This window comes from Chrysoperla carnea, chromosome 4, assembly GCF_905475395.1.
Source record: "Chrysoperla carnea chromosome 4, inChrCarn1.1, whole genome shotgun sequence".
Taxonomy (NCBI): domain Eukaryota; kingdom Metazoa; phylum Arthropoda; class Insecta; order Neuroptera; family Chrysopidae; genus Chrysoperla; species Chrysoperla carnea.
Genome location: NC_058340.1, coordinates 31838844 through 31860454, shown reverse-complemented (window position 1 = coordinate 31860454; position 21611 = coordinate 31838844). Strand labels below are relative to the sequence as shown.

Genomic DNA, 21611 nt, shown 5'->3' with positions numbered 1-21611 from the left:
TTTTTTCGTAATTTACCGTTTTTAATTATTTAGGTGGCGCATTTATAATAAGGAAGAATCATGCTAAGCCACTGCCTTCGCACCTGGACGGATATTTTGAATGTAATGTTAAACAATTTTTGTAATTTTAAGATAATTAGATATGATGAGATGCATAGGTAAAAAACAGATCCGGAAAAGTAGGCCTAACTCCTCTATAGTCCACAAACTTCACCCAACCAACTCGTAATTACAACAATACTTCGGATGTATAACATTTTCGGTCTATTTTTTCCGGGTCTATTTTTTTCAATTACCGTTTTTATAATCCAGCTTGAAACAATGGATATTTTAATAACGCAGGAAATTGAAATGAGGCTTTTTTGCAAATTTTTGAACAAATAGAACCATAAGGAACTTTACTACACATTGTTCAAAACCAAATTTATTTTGAATTTTTGATTTAATTTGATGCTTGAAAATAATTTAAAAATTTGGACAATTGAAACTTGAAATTTTTCTAGCAATAACCAAACTAAAAAATGCTACTACAATTATTTTGAAATATATTTATAAACGATTTAATTCTGACAATTCACTTCTAAATTGCCAAATTACTAGAAAGTTTATGAATAAACATTTTGCAAGTAGGTATAATTTATATAAATTATAAGACTTAAGTAAAAAATGCATTCGTACTTGTAAATTTTTGTCAAAAAACTATATTAAGCCGTTTTCGAATCAGACTAAATACACTTCACTTTTATAATAATTACAGAATGCTATGCTAGATGAAAACTAAGTTAATGTTATTCTGGAATAAATTCCGCAACAAAATTATTTTTATAAAATTGATAAAAATTCATTTATTATTAGCCTATCGTAATTAGAGAACGATTATTAAAAGGTCATATTCCTTGGCGCACAACGGATAATACTTCCGCTGATTACATAGAATATTATAAACGTATATATGTAGTCATATTTTTCCTTATAAAACGATAATTTTATTTACAGAATTACAGTTTGGGAAAGTTTGAAAATTAGTAATAGGGTTCCGTAGCCGTTTTGCGAATCTCCAAAATATTTTCAATCGATATATTTATAATCCATTTTCCCGATTTCTTTATTTACACTTCCAAAATCAAACAATTTGTGTAAGGCTCAACATCGCTACAGTCAAGACATTGTTGCTTCCTTTTTCACACTGCTACTTTCGCTCTATCCTTATAGTTTTTCGTCTCGCCCAGTCTCTCTTCTTGATGTAATTCAACTCGGAAAAGAAAATTCATCTATTATCTTTTAACATACTCTAGTGAAACTTAAATTAGAGTGGTCCTTCGAGACGGATTTATTAGAGTTCTTAGAGAATTCGACTTAAGTGCACATAGAGTAAAAGTTTGGAACCCTAAAAAAGGAGATGAAAACATCCAATAAAAAAAAGATACAACTTACATATATTTAGGCTTCACTTAAAAGCATTTGTGAAATATATTTTTAATATTATCAATATTACATGTCACATTTTTTTTTTAATTTATCATATAAATTATAATAATATATTAAAAAATTTTGTATAAATATTTTGTTGTTTATTAAAAATTTTTTAATGACATTTTTCTATTTTTTTTCTTTCTTGAATAAACATTTATGATTTAAGAAGCATTTTAATATACTCTATTATTAATTAATAATAATAAAAAATAGAAATTATAGTTCGAACAATGTTATTGTTAACGGATCAGTTTTTGTTTTATATTAATAACATTTTTGAAGAAATAAAATTTCCATAATTTATTTATGTCTCTTTTTTTTTAGTAGGATATTTGCCAACTTTTGTAAAAGGGTTAATTCACATAAAATTTGAAATAGTTTTTAAAATGTTAGTAAAAACGGCTTCTAGAACCTATTTTTAATTCAGTAGCTGTTGAGAAAGAAGGGTCGGGACCTGTTATTGGCGTTAGAAACATTTAAAAAAACCGAGAGAAATTATTAAAAGCAGCATGGAGGACGTAAGAGCACGAGAAATAGGGCCAAAATTGTTCACAAATTAACGTTTTGAGTAGTACAAAAACACGAGGCTAACAACTTAGTTATAGTTTATTGAACATGCTTTTTACAGTATTTTTTTTTTCTATAAAGGCGAGTTGAAAGGGCTCCTTTCTACCAAATAAAACTAATGTTTCTCTCTTTTTTCAAATTTATTTAACTTACTTAAGGGACAAGAAAACATTTGCACAACTTTCAAGTTAATAGATCCTGATCTATTTAAAAAATCAATTTCTAAAAGAGTTGAAGTCATTTTTAAAGATACTGTTTCCCTTTTCTGTACATTTTTTTGTATTTCTGCTTCTTTTAGTATAAGATTCCATTTGTTGAAAAAGGGGCATATTAGACGTTTCCTTTTTTTCAATTTTTCAACGCCATTGACGGCCTTTAACAGTTCTTTCTTAAAATAATCTAATATAAAATGGGTTATGGCTTCAGAAGTTTCTTCCGACACTTAAGAGTGAAACTACAGATACAGACTTAATAAACTAGATTTAATTTTTTCAAAATAAAAGAACGATTTTCTTAGATTTTCTAGTGGCAAATATCCTTTTGTAAACAACCTTTCAAACTGTTAACGATTTTAATAAAATATTAAAACACAAACTTCCATCAGTGGTAATTAGGAGTTTCTTTAACTTACCCCTAAATCAAAATTTTCATCACATTTAAAATATACTGAAGATATTAATGATCTGAAACACAAAAAACATTTAAAACAGTTTTTTATTTAAGAAACAAAAATTTTCCTTTTGCATAATGATTATTAAAAATATTAAATTTAATAGAAAAACGAACAAACCGAAACGAAAAACTTCACAACTAATTACCACAATATAAATAAATTAATTAAAATTTTATCTTAATTTTTATTAAAATCATTTTGAAATCAAACAATACGTTATCGAATTTCACCGAATTTTCTGAAAAGAAAATTCAGCTATGTTTTTTAGAGATTTATAGAAAAATTACCATTTTTTTTAGTAATTAATATATTTTCTAATACATGATATTAATAAATAATTTTATAAATAATACTTAGAAGCAATATTCATTTTTATTTTAATAAAAAAAACATAAAAATGAAAAAAAAAACATTTTACACCCAACTGGTTTTTACACGGCTCCTACAGTCGAATACGATGTAGAAAATTTCTCTTGATAATAATTTTTCGAAAATAATGCGTATAAAATAATTACGTAATTCGAACTATTAAAAATCGTCATATTTTAAAAAAACAGCTTGAAATTTTGTTTCCGTATCTCCAAGTCTATAATGTTACAATCTGTTAAATTAAATGATTGAAAATTTATTATGATTCCGAAAAATTGGCGAATTTATGTCATAAAGTTAACGAGATTGTAAAGGCTGCAATAATAATTGTCTCACTCTGAAATATGAAAAATTACTTAGAATTTTCCATTTATTTAAAAACTTATTTCGACTGTATTTACCGTGTAAAAATAAAGTTGAGTTATTTTTAACAAATTTTAACAAAAACATGATTTTTTTAACAAAAATTAAATTTCGAAATGAAAGTTCTACAGGTTGAAATTTTGTATTGATCACTGGTTTTCTTTTCTACAAACATCTAAAGTACTCTCATATTATGCATCTATTAATACTTTGATTTAAAAGGACCAAGTCGATCTGGTAAACTAAAAACTCATCAACTCTTGAATAATTAAGAACAAATTTTCAGTGAAATTTTTTTTAACTTTTTGGGACCAATTATTAAATATTTTTAAAGGGATATTTTTTTTCGATAAATTTTCTTCAGAATTTTTCTAATACCCATTTCTAATATAAGTTTTCCTGTTTTATTGAAATCTTAACAAACATTTTTTTTTCAACTGTTAGTACTTACAATACTGTAATGTAAGTATCTAGATACAATTTGATTATATTTAAAGTGGATACATAAATGAAAGGTGGCGTAAAATGACCGTTATGATTTAAATTTTTTTATAACTTTTAATTATTACAGGACACTGGCCAAGCGACAGGCACGTTGAACGCCTGAACCTAACAATGCATCGCGATTATTGCAGGAGATATAACAGTGGGACGGAGGAAGAAACGATGTCCCATTTTCTCTGTCACGGGTTCAGCTTGCCATGAAGAGATGGATTCATTTGGATCAGCCTTTCTTTGACGACCTCACTGACCTTAAGTCCATTGGCGTCAAAGCACTTCTGTTGTTCTTAAACAGCTCAAAATTGTTCATGGAGTAGTGAGCGGGGATGAGCCAACTCCTTTTTGGTATCACAACGTACCCGTTGGTCTAAGCGTGTCCCACCCCAGAACAGCCACTCTAATCTAACCTAATGATACAGTAGATAATCGACAATTAAAATCATTGGCATTAAAATTTGATTCGTTGGTACATGCATATTCGTCTGGCTACAAATTTAAGATACCCTAAAGTATCATCTAATTGTCACAGTTAATACTTAAAACTTAAAATGATAGTATTTGGAAGAAAACTGTCCGGTAATAAGAACCATTTCTCTAAAAAATTACTTTCGAAATGAAACAATATCCAGAAAATTTGAAAAAGTATGGACGATCACTTGCGATTAAACCTTAAAACAACAGGATTAAACACCGAACGTTCATTTTGCGCCATCCTAAATTTATATCCAAAATTTAAAAAATATTATTCGAAAATAATACAGATGATTAAAATATTATCATTTTCTTCGAAACTTTTTCTAAAGTCATGAATATTGAAAAGCCAGTTAAGACTTATTAAAAATAGTGTTCTGTGAAACTGCAATAATGTAGAAACTCCCAAAAAAATGGTCTAAAATGGAAACGTGAACTAGTTATAAACATTTATTGTATCAAGTGTATAATAATTTTTAATCACCTGTACATACTAAGCTATGGTTACATTGTATTCCTATTTGACCGATTTAAAAAAAACACACAAAGATGCTATGTAAACAAATTATTGGAAGAACACGAATTTTTATATCCACAAGTTTAACAAAATTTATTGATATTGAAGTGTCCTTTTCAAGAAATATCGTCTATACGCCACTTCCTTACTTGTATAATACTTTTAATTAACAAAGAAATTGTTCGTGTCTAAAACATTAACGAAGTTGACTATCAGTCAAATTTTTTAAATTTTGATGCTGATTTAGGATTATTTAATTAAAATAGGCCCTCACACAACTCGGTTGTAAATAGATTAACTTACAAAGTCTAAACATTTTGTACAATATAAGAGCCTTAAATTTCCACAACTTTAGAACTCTTTAAAATCGAGAAGGTTTAAGCCAATTATAAATAAGATATCCTAAGCTTATCCAAAATTAAAAAACTTGAAAAACTGAAAACTGATTTCCATATCTTAAAAATCGTTAAAATATTCATACAATATGACCGTAACCTTACCAATAACGTTCCCAAAAACATAATAAAACGAAAAAATCACAACTGTACACAATAATTTAAAAAATATTGCAGTTTATTCTGATGTCATGCAGATTTTTTATTTAAATAATAAAAAAATAAATTACTAACGTGTTGTAAAGTGTATAATATCTACATTTTAATTATTAATTATAAATATAGGGTACTCTTTTAAACATGGTACACCTTGTAAAAGCATTAATTTTCAAATCAGGAAAGCAAAAAGCATTACATTTAAAATTTTATAGTCTGCCAAAATACTTGTTTTAAAGTGGGGCAATTTGCTTCCATAATATGGATTTAACGCTTGTCAGTTCTACCATACTTAAAAAAAACACCCATTATTATTGGGAAACGATTGAAAACATTTTGTGAAATTGAAAGAACAATTATTGAATATGATACAAAAATTACTTTTTTATATAAATAGAACAATTAATAAAAAAAATATATATAATTTATATACAAGATCTTTAAAAATTATGTACATCGATAATTTCAAAAACAAATTTTATATAATACATAATAATATCGAGATAAAACAGAGAAAAAACAATTAACTACTTCAGCCGATCGATCCCATTGCATAAGAGTATCTCAAAAGTCATTTTATCCAAGAATTATAATGTTTGTAATTTTTTATACAAATTTTTATACAGTATTGACGAAATTTTAAGGATTTGGTGATTTTTGAGACACCCTATATATTTGTATCATCTCAGATTTCAATTTCAATATTGTAGTTGGTCTTATGAAAGTTTTTACTACCCAATTTCTAAGAATAGAGTAGATTTTTATGATATTAAAAAAAAATTTTAAGAATGTCAACAGAGTAGACATACAGACTTGGAATTGTTCAGCGCGAAGTGAGCGGACATCAACTGATGGAGAAATTTTTTGATTTTCTGATTTTAAATGATATCTTTCGAAAAAGGTAAGTTTTTTTATAATCTCATTAAAATAGATTCTATTCTCGAAAATTAATAATAATAAAAATCCATCATTGTTTCAACTACAGATAATTTGTTTTCAATCAAATTTCATTAATAGGCACTTATTAAATTCAATTTTCCTATATATAATTTATATATTTATATATATATAAATCAATTGTTTTTCGCTTACTTATAAATATTATTCAATAATTAATAAAATCGCTTATTTTTAAAATATGATTATAAAATTTATATTAAAAAATTATAATAGTTTATACTTTTTTTTCGTTCATCTCATCTGTTCTTTTTAAATATTACTACAATTATAAGAAAAATATTTACAAAAAGTATTTAACAATTAATATTTTTTTTAAATAATATTTTTTTAGTTTAACTAAAAACATTAATAATGAAAAATATAAGGGGGGGGGGGTGAAACATAAACATTATATTGCCACACTAAGTTTTTTCCTTAACATCGTTTACATACAGACCGTCAAGATTGTATTTTTTTACGGCGTCTACCGGCTTCTAACAAGTATGATACATCTAATGGCTGTTTGATTGGCAATTTTGCTAATAATTTTAAAAGTATTCCATTCAAACGGGTTTTCTTTTCTTCACGTGTCTGTAAAAAATAAACCCAAAATCAATAAAATTAGTCGTTGAAGAAATAATTTGTAATAATTCAATGATAAGTAAAAATAATCATAAATAAAGAAAATTGCTTGTATCTGACATTTCACAAATAGTTTGGAATAAGTTTCGAGACAGGGTACTTATAGTAATTTATTTCTAAAATTAACCAAAATTAAGATTCCCGATTTTCCAGCCAGACCATAGGCAGGAATCATTTAAGGGGAGGGGATTTCAAACTTTTGTTTATCATATTAGATCATAAGTCAATTAAAACAAGAAACTCTTTTTTCGAGTAAAAGAACATTTTATTATGTCATGTCAAAATGAGATATTCAATCATTATTTTTTCAATAAATTTGCGAGTTACAGAATTTTCCAGAACTCTGTGCGCATCGACCTCTACACCGCGATTTATATTGGGCAAAGTAAAACTATTTAGCCGATCTTCAGACATTATATAAGTTTTGAGGGAATACCGTTTTGAGACGATGCAAAGTTGAAAAGGCGCGTTTCTTCGTCGCTGTTGTCACAGGCAAAACTGCCAGAACGCATACATATTTTTACAATTTATTATTTGGTGTACATTTGGTAAAGTATCTTTATTACAAATAACGAGACTTCGAGTGATTTTTGACGTCCTGCCCGGCAAGGTATTTTCGCCAAAATTGAACTTTGTCGAAATAATGTCACGGAAATCGTCGTGCAAAATAGAACAGTAAGTATGGTTAAAAAAGTTGAGCGAATTAGCCCTCGTCAAAATTTTTCATTTTGTTGGGGATAAATGCGTCATTGTGATCCGGAAATAATCTTAACATATAAAAAGCTTTTTATTTTACACAAAAAGTGACAAATATCCATGGTCAACAGTCACAAGATCAAAAATCAATAAATGTCGAAACAGTTGAACACCTAAATAGTCAGTGAAAAAGTATTTCATAAATGGTTGCATTTACAGGACTGTATTGTTGGTGCAAATTTATTTGGAGATATTCTCAATGTGGAAGGGGTTGTTGAACTCCCTCGTGCACAGGGGCCTATTTCCAGTAAAAATTATCATACTTTTCTCTAATATCATCAAAAGATAGAACTTTTATGCGAAATTATCTTGATTTCTGTACTATTCCTCACAGAATTTACAAAAACCCAATAAACTAAAAACAAGCCAATGACCTTGTTAGTTAAATGATACGATATGTAGTCATTCTTGGCTCTCCCTGTACATAAAATATTAAATAAAAAAAATTACTTACACGCATAACTGGTACATGTATTGCTAATGTTCGAGATTCAACTTTCCTAGGAGGTGGTTCTTCTCCATCTTGTGCTCGTCTTCCTCTAGGCTTAACAATTACTTTACCAACTTCATGTGGTGCATATGTACGACTAACTTTTAATCGTGTCTTAAACTTTTCAAATGCATAACTCTTTGTACATATTGGATAATGTGATTTATTTGATACTTTACTAAATAATCGTGCACTCTTATCGACACGATATTCACATATATAAATATGTTCTTCTGGTGCACCAATTGGTCGACCTTTACAATATGTATTTATATCCAGTACCCAACATCGAGACATAATTAATTCAACGGGTACTGCTTCATATAATGGCACTCTCATTACTTCATTTGGGAAAAACCTAGAAAAAAAAAAAGAAAAAATTTTTATGTAACGATTGAGATTGAAATTTAGGGATCCAATTCACTACAACTGAAAAGTTTGTATGAGTCAGAATAATTGTCAAAACTGCCAGAACTGTGACATCTTATGGCTTTTTGTTTCCGAAACGAAAATTACTATTCAGAAACAAAATTTTTGAAGAAACGAAAAGATATGGTTTAACGTTTAACGATGTTCAAAACTTACTTTCGTGTAGGTTCATGATACGTTTCATGCGGTCTCAAATAATGATGTCCATACGCCATTCGTTTACCAGTCTCTTTATCCTTCCATAACCGTTCTATTCGGAATATATCTAATTCGGTGAATTCAATATCACCAATTGTTTCGTATGTATGTTTTTTATCGGTTCCTTCAATCGGAATGTCACGGAGGACATAAACTGTATCCCCTTGACGCAATTGAAGGTCACCTCGCATAAGTGATAAATAATACCTGTCACACAAAAGATTACGGTAAATATATGATTGGATAAAATTTTGATTTGTGAACTTACCTGTGTCCATGTTCAGTGTATTCATCTAATGGAATTTCATATTCGACGTCACGAGGTTGACATCGTTCACAATGATAACTAGGTGCATTTACATCGGCTTTAACGCATTCACAGTGCTGCCAAACAAGACAACGTTCGCATTGTATCATCAGTCCTTCGTCCCGATATAATCCACAGATACATCGAATTACATCTTCTTCTTCTTCACCTAAAATTAAATCAATTATTAATTGTTTTATATAAAAACAAAATAACGATTCGTCAAACGGGAAAAAACATGATTTCACATGCAGGTATCTTGGGCGTGAATATTGAAGCCAATATTTATAACGTATAGAAAGTAACTCACTCCTAAACCAGGGTCCGATCTAACTATTTACCAGTTCCAAACAAAAATAATATTCGCCGCCCTTTGCACTAACGCCATATAAGTCATGAGCTTGTTATTCCAAAGGAATTGGACAATATCCACATATGTTAGTCTAAGTCTACTGGGGCCTCTGAACAAGATACAGAAGTGATGAGAATATATGTATGTCTGTTAATGAGTTTCTCAGAAGGATTGCAATTCGAGAGAATTTTTTTGTACTCTTAATTTAAAAATCATTACATATCCAAAGAGTTGATTAATTCTTCCTTTTTCAAGTATTTTTTTCGGCTTGGCTTGATGAAGTACTATCTTATAATATTCTCAAGAGGCAGCATTAAAAAATATAAGACAAGGCAGTACTTTAAAATATATTAGTCTGTCTAAGGAAATAGCTGCAAAAGTAGCATTTTTTTTAAAAAAGAAATCCTTAAAAAACTCTTTTCTCAAAGGAAGCAAATTGAGTACTCAGTATAAACGCCCGAAGCTCTCAATTTTGGACACTACCCTAAACCTAATAGTTTTTATAACGACATATAAGATTTTTTTTATAACGACAGCGATCGTACAACTTTATGATAATGTATATTTAAACGGCCAATGATACTCTCTAAAAATTTAATAATTACCTGGATTTTGGGTAGTAACAAAACTTGCATATGGTTTTTCACCTAAAATCTCTTGTAGTTTATTCAAACATTGTAATTTTGCTTCACCATACACTTTCCGTAATCGTGTTGCAGCAATGCCAAGCTCTGACGTACGATGATAAAATTTCACAGCATTATCAATTAATCTATTCATATCATTATCAAACAATTCCACTGTACGATATAATCCATTGTCAATATTTTGTTCAATGATTGATAAATCAATGGGATCGGTAATTTTTGTATAATAATCGGGCACTTTACGTTTTGATGGTAACGTCATAAATGGTGCACTTAGCGATTCATTTTTCTCATCTTTCGCGCTTGTAACTGAACTTAATAATTCTCTAAATATTTCTGCAAGTCGTGCTGTTTTAGTTAATTCAGGATCACCTTCTGCTTGTGCTAATCGACGAGTTCTTATGTTACGTGGTTGACGCAATGCATTTAAATGATTTATAAATGCTGATCCTATATTCGAATTTTCTAGGACTTGTGAAGATGATCGTGATACTAAACTTGCAGACCGATCTCTTATTTTTCTCACCTAAAATTATAATAAAGAAAAAAAGTTGACATTTAACTCTCACTATTCAATCACGAAATCAGGAAAAAAAAATTTGATCGCCCGTGGCCTTAATATACGTAAGCCGAAGAGGTTAGTTAAATAATTAAAATCGAAATCCTGAAACTAAGATTAAAAAATTTGGATAATTTTTTGAGAGATTAAATGAAACCCCAATATTGAGTTATCATGTTAACGCAAAAGAAAAAACAATCGACATGTAAAAATTGTAAAAAACAAATACCTTTTCAATATTCTTCAACAAAAAGCAATGCCGTTCGGCGATAAATGTTTTTTGCTGATTTGTTAACGGTCTCATTTGTGGTAAAATAGCAGCGGCCCCAGTTGATGCCGATATGATTGGACATGTAGTTTTATCAGACGCGGAATCTTTCGAGCCAGTTGTTGTGCGTCGTGCTTGATTTTTTCGTGGACGTCCAACACGCCCACTTCCATTTCCATTCTCTCCCTTAACTTCTTGAGGTGTATTGCTTCGCGCATTTACTATTGTTTCGCGTTTTACACGCTGTGATTTACCACCAATAACACCGCGACAAATTCCACTATTACATTTACAAGTCTAAAAAAAATTTAAATATTAATTAATAATGCATTATTAAGCATAAAACTTGGTATGTAAAAACAACGAACCTGCCCTTCGGCGGGATTAAATAATGAAAAGTTATAATCATAAGTAAGTTCTTCGAAAGGATGAATATCCCGTAAAGCAAATAATGCCATTCGAAACTGTCCATTTACAGACCATTTTTGCATTTCACAATTTGGTTGGCATGAATGATTTACGAATCGTCCTATAAATTTATAGCAATATTTTAAAAATTTGAGTTAAATATTAAGAAACATTTATGATCGAGAAAATAAAAACGAAAAAATAGGCCCAGGAAAAAAACTCCGCGTCAGTAGATTTTTATGGGAGCCGGTGGAAAATGTGTCTGAGTGAATATGATTTTGTTGAATACACTCAGACAAACATTTTCCATCGGCTCCCTTAAAATCTACAGGCGCGAAGTTTTTTCCTAGATCAAATGCCTTATTTCCTCGACTATTAACTTACCATCTCCGCCCATTCGATGACCATCAATAACAAGGCCTCCATCTAAATGCAAACAATAATGATGTGTATCATATGCGTAACGAGACGCCATTCTTTGTTTAAATTCTTGATCAGATACAACTTCTCCAACATATTCGAGTATAAATTCACCAGCTTTAATAGGTAATTTTGTACGAACACCCCAACCCTGTAAATAATTATTGTGGTTTACTATGGGTAATATACTGAGATTAACGTCATTCGAACGTAACATAATTTAAAAGCTAAAATTACTAAATTTAAATATTTTTATACCTTATCTTCAGTCATAAATTTATCCAATCCAGGTGCCCAATCGTGTTTTTGTATCCGTTGATTCTTACAACGATGTGTTGCCGGACATTCAGCGAGAACTAAACGATTAATACAGTCATCACCACAACCAGAACTCTCACTACAATTACATGGTTGTGGTTCACAGGCACCCGTTGTAGGACGTACACAATACACATCTGGAAAATTTCCAAGAATAAATAATAACATTTTTTTAGATTTGGAAAAATCTTTTTAAAACTTACTTGTTCGTATTTTTCGATAATTCCATGATGGTACAGCTTCTCTGTTAGGTAGTTTTGAATGAGTATGTTGCCACCAAATGTCGTAGGGTAATTGAAAATGTTGTTTTCTAGTACGTAAATATTTTCCACAATGATAAGGAGGTGGTAATAAGCCATGAGGATGTTCTTCACGAAGATATACCAATTTTGTTTTATTATTTATAATTGGTTGTTCCGATTTAGAAGACCTGTAAAGAAAGAACATGTTAATTCCTTCCAATAAAGGGTTCATTTTTCGCTATTTGGTTAGCGAAACACCAAAAAATGTACTTACTCATCTTCTTTGTAATAATCGGAGAATAAACCAGCAATTAAATATTTCTTTCTCCATCTCGGTGGTTTTTTCGATTTTTTAATATCATCGCCAGAGGCACTAGTCGTGTCATCCGGTCGAATACGTTTATCAGATGGCAACGGTTCTATACTACTAGCGGGTGATAAATCCCTTAACGTCCTTCGTTTATGATTACTAATTGTACTATTTTTATCTGAAACGGAATCAAGACTTCGCTCTCGTTTCCGTTTATCGGATACAGAATCAGTGCTACGTTCACGTTTTCTCTTTAATTCGACTTTTTGTGTTGCTTGTCGTTTCGGTCGTAATTCTGTACCATTTAAAATTGTTGTAGTTTCTTGAGTTGATTCAATAATCTCTTTTTCGGGAATTACGTGATGAATATTATCTTCATTTGTACTTGATGGTGTTTCATTAGACTCTTTTTCATTTTTAATTTCAGTTTTTTGTTTTCCAAGAGTACGTTCCAAAAAATTCGATGCCATCTCATCAATTCTAGGAATTCGATCATAAACATTCTCACTTATTTCTGAGACAGACTTAACAACTTCTGTACTCGTTACAATTGGAAGAATTTTTTTCTTCTTTTTCTTAACTGTTGGAAAACCGGTACGATTAATAGCTTTTCTTCGACGTGTCCGTTTTTTTTGTATTTCATTGCTTTCCTTCTTTATTACAGGTACTAATAACTTTTCTTTTACTTTTTCATCAATCTGTGTGTCATTTTTCTCATCTACAATTTTCTCTTTAGTTTTAATTTTCTCATCAATTTTTGACTCCTTAACTTTATTTTTCTCATCAATTTTTGCTTCCTTGATTTTATTTTTTTCCTCACTTTTTGCTTCTTTTAATTTAATCTTTTCATCAATTTTCGAGTCTTTGTTTTTATTTTTCTCGTCAATTTTTGAGTCCTTGATTTTATTTTTCTCATCAATTTTTGACTCTTTGATCTTATTTTTCTCGTCAAGTTTAGACTCCTTAATTTTATTTTTTTCATCCATTTTAGACTCTTTAAGTTTATTTTTCTCTTCAATTTTTGCTTCTTTAATCTTATTTCTTTCATCAATTTTAGCTTCCTTAATCTTATTTTTTTCCTCAATTTTAGCTTCCTTAATCTTATTTTTCTCGTCTATTTTAGGTGAAAGTTTCTCTTTAACTTTAGTTTTTTCGTCAATTTTTATTGTGATTTTTTCTTTAACGTCAACTTTTGCATTTTTATCCTTCACTTTATCTTTTTCTTCCATTTTTGCTGTTTTATCTTTATCCTTTTCTTTATCCTTTTTCTTTTTACCGTCAGAGGATAAATTTTGGACAACTTTACTATCATCACATTTTTTCTGACGTAGATTATGAGCATCTACAAATTTCTCTGCTGGTTTATTTTCGTTTGTATTTTGATCTCCACTGGTGGTTCGAATTGTCGACGCAGGGATATGTAATTCGATATCAATAGTGGGTAAAAAGATTCCTGTGGGTTTATCCGAAACAATATTCGCATCTAGCTCAGCTAAATTTTCTGTATTTGTTAATTTTAATTTTCTAGTTGGTGGAGATTTAATGACTGTCGCTCGATGTACCGGAGATGAATTTTTCTTTGTACTAACATCAATTTTTTTCCCACTCTTCCGTTGATTATTAATTAATAAACTATCTAAAGCCTCAGTGGCTGGAGTAATTTTTGAAACTAGATTTGATGTTAAATCTTCTAAACGATTCTTTTTTCGTGTTTTAATTTGCGCCACTGTCTCCAATAATTTTGATGCTTTCTTACTTTTAATATTATGCTCGTCACATTGTACTAAGGGGATTTTTAAATCTTTTTCAGGTAACATTTCAGTATTATTGTTCAAATTTTCTTGTTTGATATTTTCCAATGAAATATTTAAATTTTTTACTGTTTTTGTTTCATTATTTTCTTTTTCAATTGTAGTGGATAATGGTTCTGCTTCAAGTTTATGCCGTTTTTTCGGCGTTGTCGCTGTTATTCCCTTTAAATGTCCTGATAAATTTACAGGATCTGTTTTATTTGTATCTTGTTCAACATCGTTACTACTAGCTGTCCCTGAAGACGATGTTGGAGTTGTATATTTATGTATACACGCTTCAATAGCTTCCTGAATATGAATATCTTGTTCAGACTTTACAACAACTTCAGGACAATTATTCGTAGCTTTTGGAACAATTGATGAAGTATTAGAATTCGGTAAAACTGAACTCAAATTTTTGGGAATAGTTGGCGTTACAGGTTCACTAGGATCGGATTTAATTTGTTTTGTTGATAATAAGTCAACATCGGATGAATCAGCAGCTTTAAACGAATCAACCGAACTTGTCGAAATATTTTCTGGACCATTTGAAGAAACATGATAATGTCGTTTTTTCAATGGTAATCGTTGTTCATTAGAATTTGGATCTTTGCCCTCTGATCCACTAGTCACGTTATTAACATTACACTGTTTTTTCTTCTTACGTCCATCCACATTATCGGAACCCTTACGTTTTTTTGATACACGCTTCACACATTTAAATATCTCAGGTACTTTGTTATTGAATAAACGATTGGAGCCAATATTACAATATTTTATGAAATCCGTGACCAATTTGTCGATTTCATTAACAATTTTTGGATCAATGCTGGTTTTTTTCTCAGCACGATGTTGAACAAGTATTCGATGATGTCGATTCTTATGGTGTTTGTGATGATGTCGATGTTTGCTATGAATTGGATATGTAACGGATTTAATAAAATTATTCATTTTTTTACGTCCCAACACAACTTTGTTGTTATTCATCGTTGGAACAATGTTTGAAGAGAGCTCAAGTCGTTTTTTCATTTTATTATCACAGCTTTCATCCTTATCTTTTGACTTATCACTAATTATTTTCCCTATACTAAGACTATCTAATTTTAATAGATCTTTCTCAGATAATTTATTCCTATTTTTTATTTTACCATTATCTTTACAATTTTTTTGAGCTTTGTCTAATTTAAGATGAGATTTTGTATCTTTTGAGATTGTTTTATTCGGTATATTCGGTTGAATATTTTCCGTTTCGGGTGTAGCTTGTTTTGTTTTTATTTTAGGTGGTCGTCCAGGACGTCTAGCTACTGATTTTGTTGGAGGTCGTCCAACTTTTCGTCTTGGAGGATATAAAACTCGATCTGCATTTGCATAAATCATTCGATCAAAACTATGCCTACTAATTGGTACTTTCGGTTTTTCAACTGTTTTTTGTTCTTTCGTTTTAGTTTCCGTTTTTGATTCTTCAACTTTAATTGATTTACTAGGTATTGGACTTGGAGGTGGACTAGACGCATGTTCTGGACTTTCTTGAATACCAGAATCGGGTGATACATTCGGTTCGGTTGTATATTCCTGAACATTGGAATGTGTTGATCCCGTTTCTGTTTCTGTAATTATTTTTGTACTTGGTTTTCGTTCTTGTGATGTATTTGTAGGTTTTGAAATAATTGTTTCTGTTGTTTCTTGTTTAATGAGTTTGCGCGGTCGACCACGTTTTCGTTTTGTATTGTAATCGATAACTGTTGATGAGGAATCTGTTTTGTCCTCTTTAGAAGAAGGTGGGACAATTGGACATGAACTACCAATCTCTTTTAGCTGTGGATTTTGAGTTGGTGTACTCAACATTTGTGTCTGTGCTTCAAATTGTTGTAACAATGAATTTGCATAAAGCATTGGTTGTGTTGATGGACAAGTTTCTGTATCACTTGCGATTTCTGTAGCTCGTTGAATAGCTGCATTCACATATTGTGGGGATAATTCCATATCTGAATCGGAATTATCTGCTGAAACGAGAAATTTAAACGATTTTTTTTAAATGACCCTCAAAATTTAAAAAATGTTATTAAAAGTTTGTTTGTGTAACTATAATACCTGTTTCATTAATTAATGTTCCTTTTCCAGTTCGAGACTCACACTCAAAGCCACCAAAAGCATCACATTCTTGTTGATCAGGTAAAATAGCCGCCAAATCTTCTTGGCGTATTTCTTGTAAACTACATGAAGCTGCCAACATAGCACTGTTTGCGTCAGATTCAGATTCTTCACCATCTTTATGATCACTCTCATCGGACGATGATTCGCCTCCACCTTTACTCCGTCCTTGTGAATGAACACGAACTCGACGACGTTTTGCCAACGGCTTAGAAGTTTTCCGTGATGGTCGTGCATCATTTTTATTAGTTTTACCATCATTGTTATTAATTTTATTGTTTTTTGTAGCAGATTTATTTAAATCACGAGATTTTCGAGTACTATTTGGAGTTGTTTCTTTTCGTTCAGACACATCACTTTTTGTGGTAGTTGATTGAGATTCTGTATCCGAATCACTGTCTGTACATGCACTATTTGATCCGGATGATCTATCAGTGGTGCTTACTCTTTCGTCTAAACAAAAAACACAAATTTTGTTGTTGTTTTGAATAATAATTATTTTCCAAATTGGACATTTTTTAAGATTTTAGCGGCTATTGCTAAAGTACCGTTGAGGGTTATAACGAGAATCTAATTCTACTAACTATTAATAAAGTGAGGAAGTCATTCCAAACACCCTTATTTCTAGAATTAAAAAGAAAAAATTACATTACCTGCATTAATATTCGTCGTAGATTCTACTGGTCGTTCAACATCATTAGTTTCAATTCGATCCGGTGATTTTCTAACAGCAATTTTCAATTTTAATCCACCAGTTTGCATGCTAGTCAAATTGAACGATGGTGAGCTCTCCGGAGACGAACATTGACTGGAACTCGAGCTTTCGCTGTCTGATGACGTGCCACTGCATGATCCTGACCCTTCTGATCCCGAATTCTATCACCAAAACAAAAGAACACATTAATAAAACCAATTTTACTTTGTCCGGTATTATTCCAGGGAATGTTCAGATTTCAAAGGGGTCAAATATATGTAAAATGCTGGGAAGCTAAATCATAAGGTAAATTTCTAGACCATAAATAAACAATATTTTATCAATTTCTAGAATCGCTTTATAATTAGAAACGCTTCGGAAACGATAATTTCCCACTATTTTCCAACCGTTTTGCAAGCAAGTCAGCAATTTCTTTTCTTTTGACTAACTAATATTATGTTATTCTGCTTAAAGCAAGTATACTATTAACTAATAGTTCTAACTGGAAACAATTTTTGTCTTGAAAATCTCACGATAGTGATAAAAATAGCAAATTTCGTATATTATTCTAAAAATTTTGAATCAGTAAGCACATTGGATAAAAATCTTACATCCGTATCTGAATCTGAATCAGAGTCTGAACAAGGTTGACAATCGTTTGTAGGCGGCTCCTGATGTTCACTTGGTCCCGAACTAAACGCCGTTATATCGACTGTACTGGGTAAACTGGATGGTTCAGGATCTTCACTTGGTCGATGTACAACAAAAGACCATCCACTGAGTAAATCAGTGACACCACCACCACTAGCAGAACCAGGCTCGTTTACGGCCATCGTCTTTCCGTCACTTTATTCTGCATATTTAAATGAAAACGAAATTATAAACTTCAAACATCATTAATAATCACATAATTGTTAAAATGAAGATTGAGCGCCAAACATTCGAAGAACATCTGTCGTGTCCTCAGTGTCTGTATACTAATCGAAAAACCGTTATATATTCTTATCTATAATCGTTGAATACTAATTATATAAACTGTATACGCTTATGGAAACATTAATTTTACTTATTTATGTTAATAAATGAATGTAAATCATGTAATTTATATACATTTTCATTATTAAAAACTAATTTTGTTTGTTTACAAATATTCAACCAATAAACACTACATATACAAGATGGCTGCCAGTTGATTTAATTTATTCCTTCATACATTCATTTAATATATATGAACATAATTATATTATAAACTTAAACATTTATTAAATTACAATCAATTTTATTGAGTTTAATTATTTATTAATTTTAATATATGAAAAACCACCTTAACATTTTATGAGTTAAGAGGAACATAGTACTTTTAATATATGTTGCACAATCAATTTGAAAAACTTGAACAATTTAAAATCCCTAAAAAATATTTGTAACACAACTATTTAAAAAAAATGTTTATAATAAAAGTATATTTTTTTAAATGATTTTGTAAAATGTAATGAAGCATTAAACTTTTTGACTAGAAACTCTATTAATAAAAATGTATAAAAATTTTTAACTGCGTCATTTTTTATTGCACCCTATAAATTATTAAGCACAATTTGGATTGTATTTTTAATTATGCATATTTTAGAAAGTAATCGAAATCATTATTCAAAAAAGCTAATTTTTTGTACGCATTTGGAATAAATAAATAAAAATTTGCTAGGGCCTCTTGAGAATTTTAAACAAAATTTAGCAATTTTGGAGCTTTCAATTGTTTTTTTACTAACCAATTTTGTTTTTTATTTAACCCATATTAATAAACAAAACAATTTTTAAAATAAGTATTTGTTAAAATTGTTTCGCTTATTTTTTCTATTTTATCTATTAGAAAATTTCTTAATTTTATTTCTAAAAGATTTTTCTACAGAATGCCTCATCAATAAAGTAATAAAGCTTTTTATAGACTTCTGGCAGATATACATATGGATTCCAAAAATGATTTATTTCCGAATTAGGCTGAAACATATTCTTTTGTTTTTAATTTAACAAAATTATTATCAATTGAATTCAAGATTATCCTGACACAATTCCTAAATTCTATTAAAATTAAAAAAAGATTATTGTGAAACGCCATAAAATATACTTCACATGCAGACTAATGGCTAAAAATAGTAGATTTGGTATCAGAGGTCTACAAAACACTTTGAAAAGTGTTTTCGATATCGATTTTTTACGTGAAATGCCTAACCTCTAAATTAATGTACATGGAAGACAAAATAGATTTTTGTACACAGTGACGTCATCAGAATCCTTAAACATTAATTTTATTTTAACACATGTGCAGGAATAGATTAATATGGTTAATTAAAAATTGATACAAAATGTAAATTGTAAATGTAATAATAATAGTAAGCATAACATAAGAGGGGTACCGCAAATGGGTCTCTAGCACCTACACCATTATGGACGCCACAGAGGACCCCTTGAAGGCCCTCCTTGAAAAAACTTGTCACCCGAAGGAGAGACGTCTCCGGGTAAGAGAGATGCTATTTTAAGCAGATGAAGTCATAGGATTCTGTAGACGCCAATTGCTTCGAAATCCCACAGCTTCCCCGCCGAAATTTATCCCAAGATCGATAGATTTAAGGTTTTGAACTCAAATATTCTAAACCTGACTCCCCGCAGATGCAAATTACATGTATGGAGGTTTCATCGTCCTCTATACAGATCCTCCAAGTTATAATATAGAGCTCCATTTAAAGACTGCGTATATTTCCGGTTAAACCGGAAGTGCAACTAAGTATTGAAGCATTGAAGGGTTGCAATAGCATTTTTTTTTCTTCCACTACTCCCTTAAGTTCTTAATCATATAAGAATTGAAAATATTAATAATTTTATTGAAATCACTTGTTCATAATTAATTTATTTTAGCCCCTACCTACCTTAAATAAATACTTCTTCTGAATCATTCTGTATTATATGCTGATTTACGTAAATACAATAAAAAGAAATGAAATAATTCAATCGTTTATATAAAATTTGATATTTATTTCAAATGAAAATTTTTACAGGCCAATGAAATATGATTTAAAAATATGTTATGTAATATATTAATATTATTAAATTTAATAGACTACATCAAACGAAATAAATAAATTTATAGAAATAATAATATAAAATAACAAATAAAAATATTGTCTAAACGGTAACAATTTTTGTAATAATATTTTCCTAGCGTTAAAATTTAAGCATTGGGAAACACTATGATTCAAACAGGATAGTATGAGATTCAACTTTTTAAATTTGTATTATAGACTGGGAGATACTAGCACCAAATTTCAAGTCATTTGTTACAAGTAGGTATGGTGTTCGTTTTGAAAAAAAATCATAATCACAGCGTAGGCTCAAACCGCCCCAAGGCGATATCAATGTGATGTAGTTGTTATTTCGAGCCGTCGAAAAAGTATGGTCCGTTTTTGGTGAACGGTTGCCCGAATATGATTAGGTAAAAATTATAGCTTCTAACAAATAAAACTAAGTCTGTAACAAGCAAACTTTTTTAATCTTCCTGCGAACTTTCAATAATTATGTAATTCGACCAATTAAGAGTAAAAACTAACTTGAAATTTTGTGTCGGTGTTTCCCACTATGTTGCTAAATATCGTTTGATATAGCCCAATTTTATAGATAAACTATATGGATTATTTAGGCCAGTTAAATTATCTACTACGGTAATTTGTTTAACAATGACTGGAATTGGTTGTTTTACGAAATAAACTAAATTAAAACGAAATACGTACATAAATAACAAAGCGATATTTCATGAAAATTATGGTATCATCGTAGCATCACTATTTAAGGATGTAACGAAATAATTATACTAGCCCATAATACGAAAATAATATATCCTTAATTCATAAATAATTAACATAAAGAATACCAAGTAACAAAAATTTTTTCACACAATATTTATTCGATCGAGTTCTAGCTAACAGCGTTATTACGTAAAAATATTTTTAATAAATAAAACTATTAAATTTAAGGTAACAGTTTTTGTGCATTGTCTGATTTATTAAATTCGAAAACATAAAAAAAATTTTCTAAACTAAAGGACTTGTACAAATAATTTGTTAATTTTATTGATCCAAAATTTACAACATCATAAATTTATAATATTTTTCCTTAATTTTGTTCCAACGATTTTGAGATATTCTAGAAAAATAATTC

The 21611-nt window shown here is 29.8% G+C and overlaps 1 protein-coding gene across 2 annotated transcripts; it reads right to left on the bottom strand.

The window, feature by feature from the left end:
• Positions 1-6815: 6815 nt before the first annotated feature.
• Positions 6816-18785, bottom strand: LOC123298064 (histone-lysine N-methyltransferase ash1). 2 transcript variants are annotated; one of them, XM_044879958.1, is made up of 15 exons: positions 18730-18785; positions 18017-18258; positions 17365-17587; positions 16652-17164; positions 12735-16563; positions 12422-12648; positions 12159-12355; positions 11865-12051; positions 11441-11601; positions 11034-11369; positions 10204-10771; positions 9208-9415; positions 8898-9146; positions 8277-8670; positions 6816-7015 (listed from the first exon to the last, which is right to left on the bottom strand). In XM_044879958.1, exons 2-15 carry the CDS (start codon positions 18236-18238, stop codon positions 6884-6886), a joined length of 7446 nt encoding a protein of 2481 aa, XP_044735893.1. In that variant the 5' UTR covers positions 18239-18258; positions 18730-18785; the 3' UTR covers positions 6816-6883. The 2 variants fall into 2 exon arrangements, with proteins under 2 accessions (XP_044735893.1, XP_044735894.1); XM_044879959.1 differs by lacking the exon at positions 18730-18785 and having other exon boundaries at positions 12735-16560; positions 18017-18499.
• Between the last annotated feature and the right edge of the window lie 2826 nt (positions 18786-21611).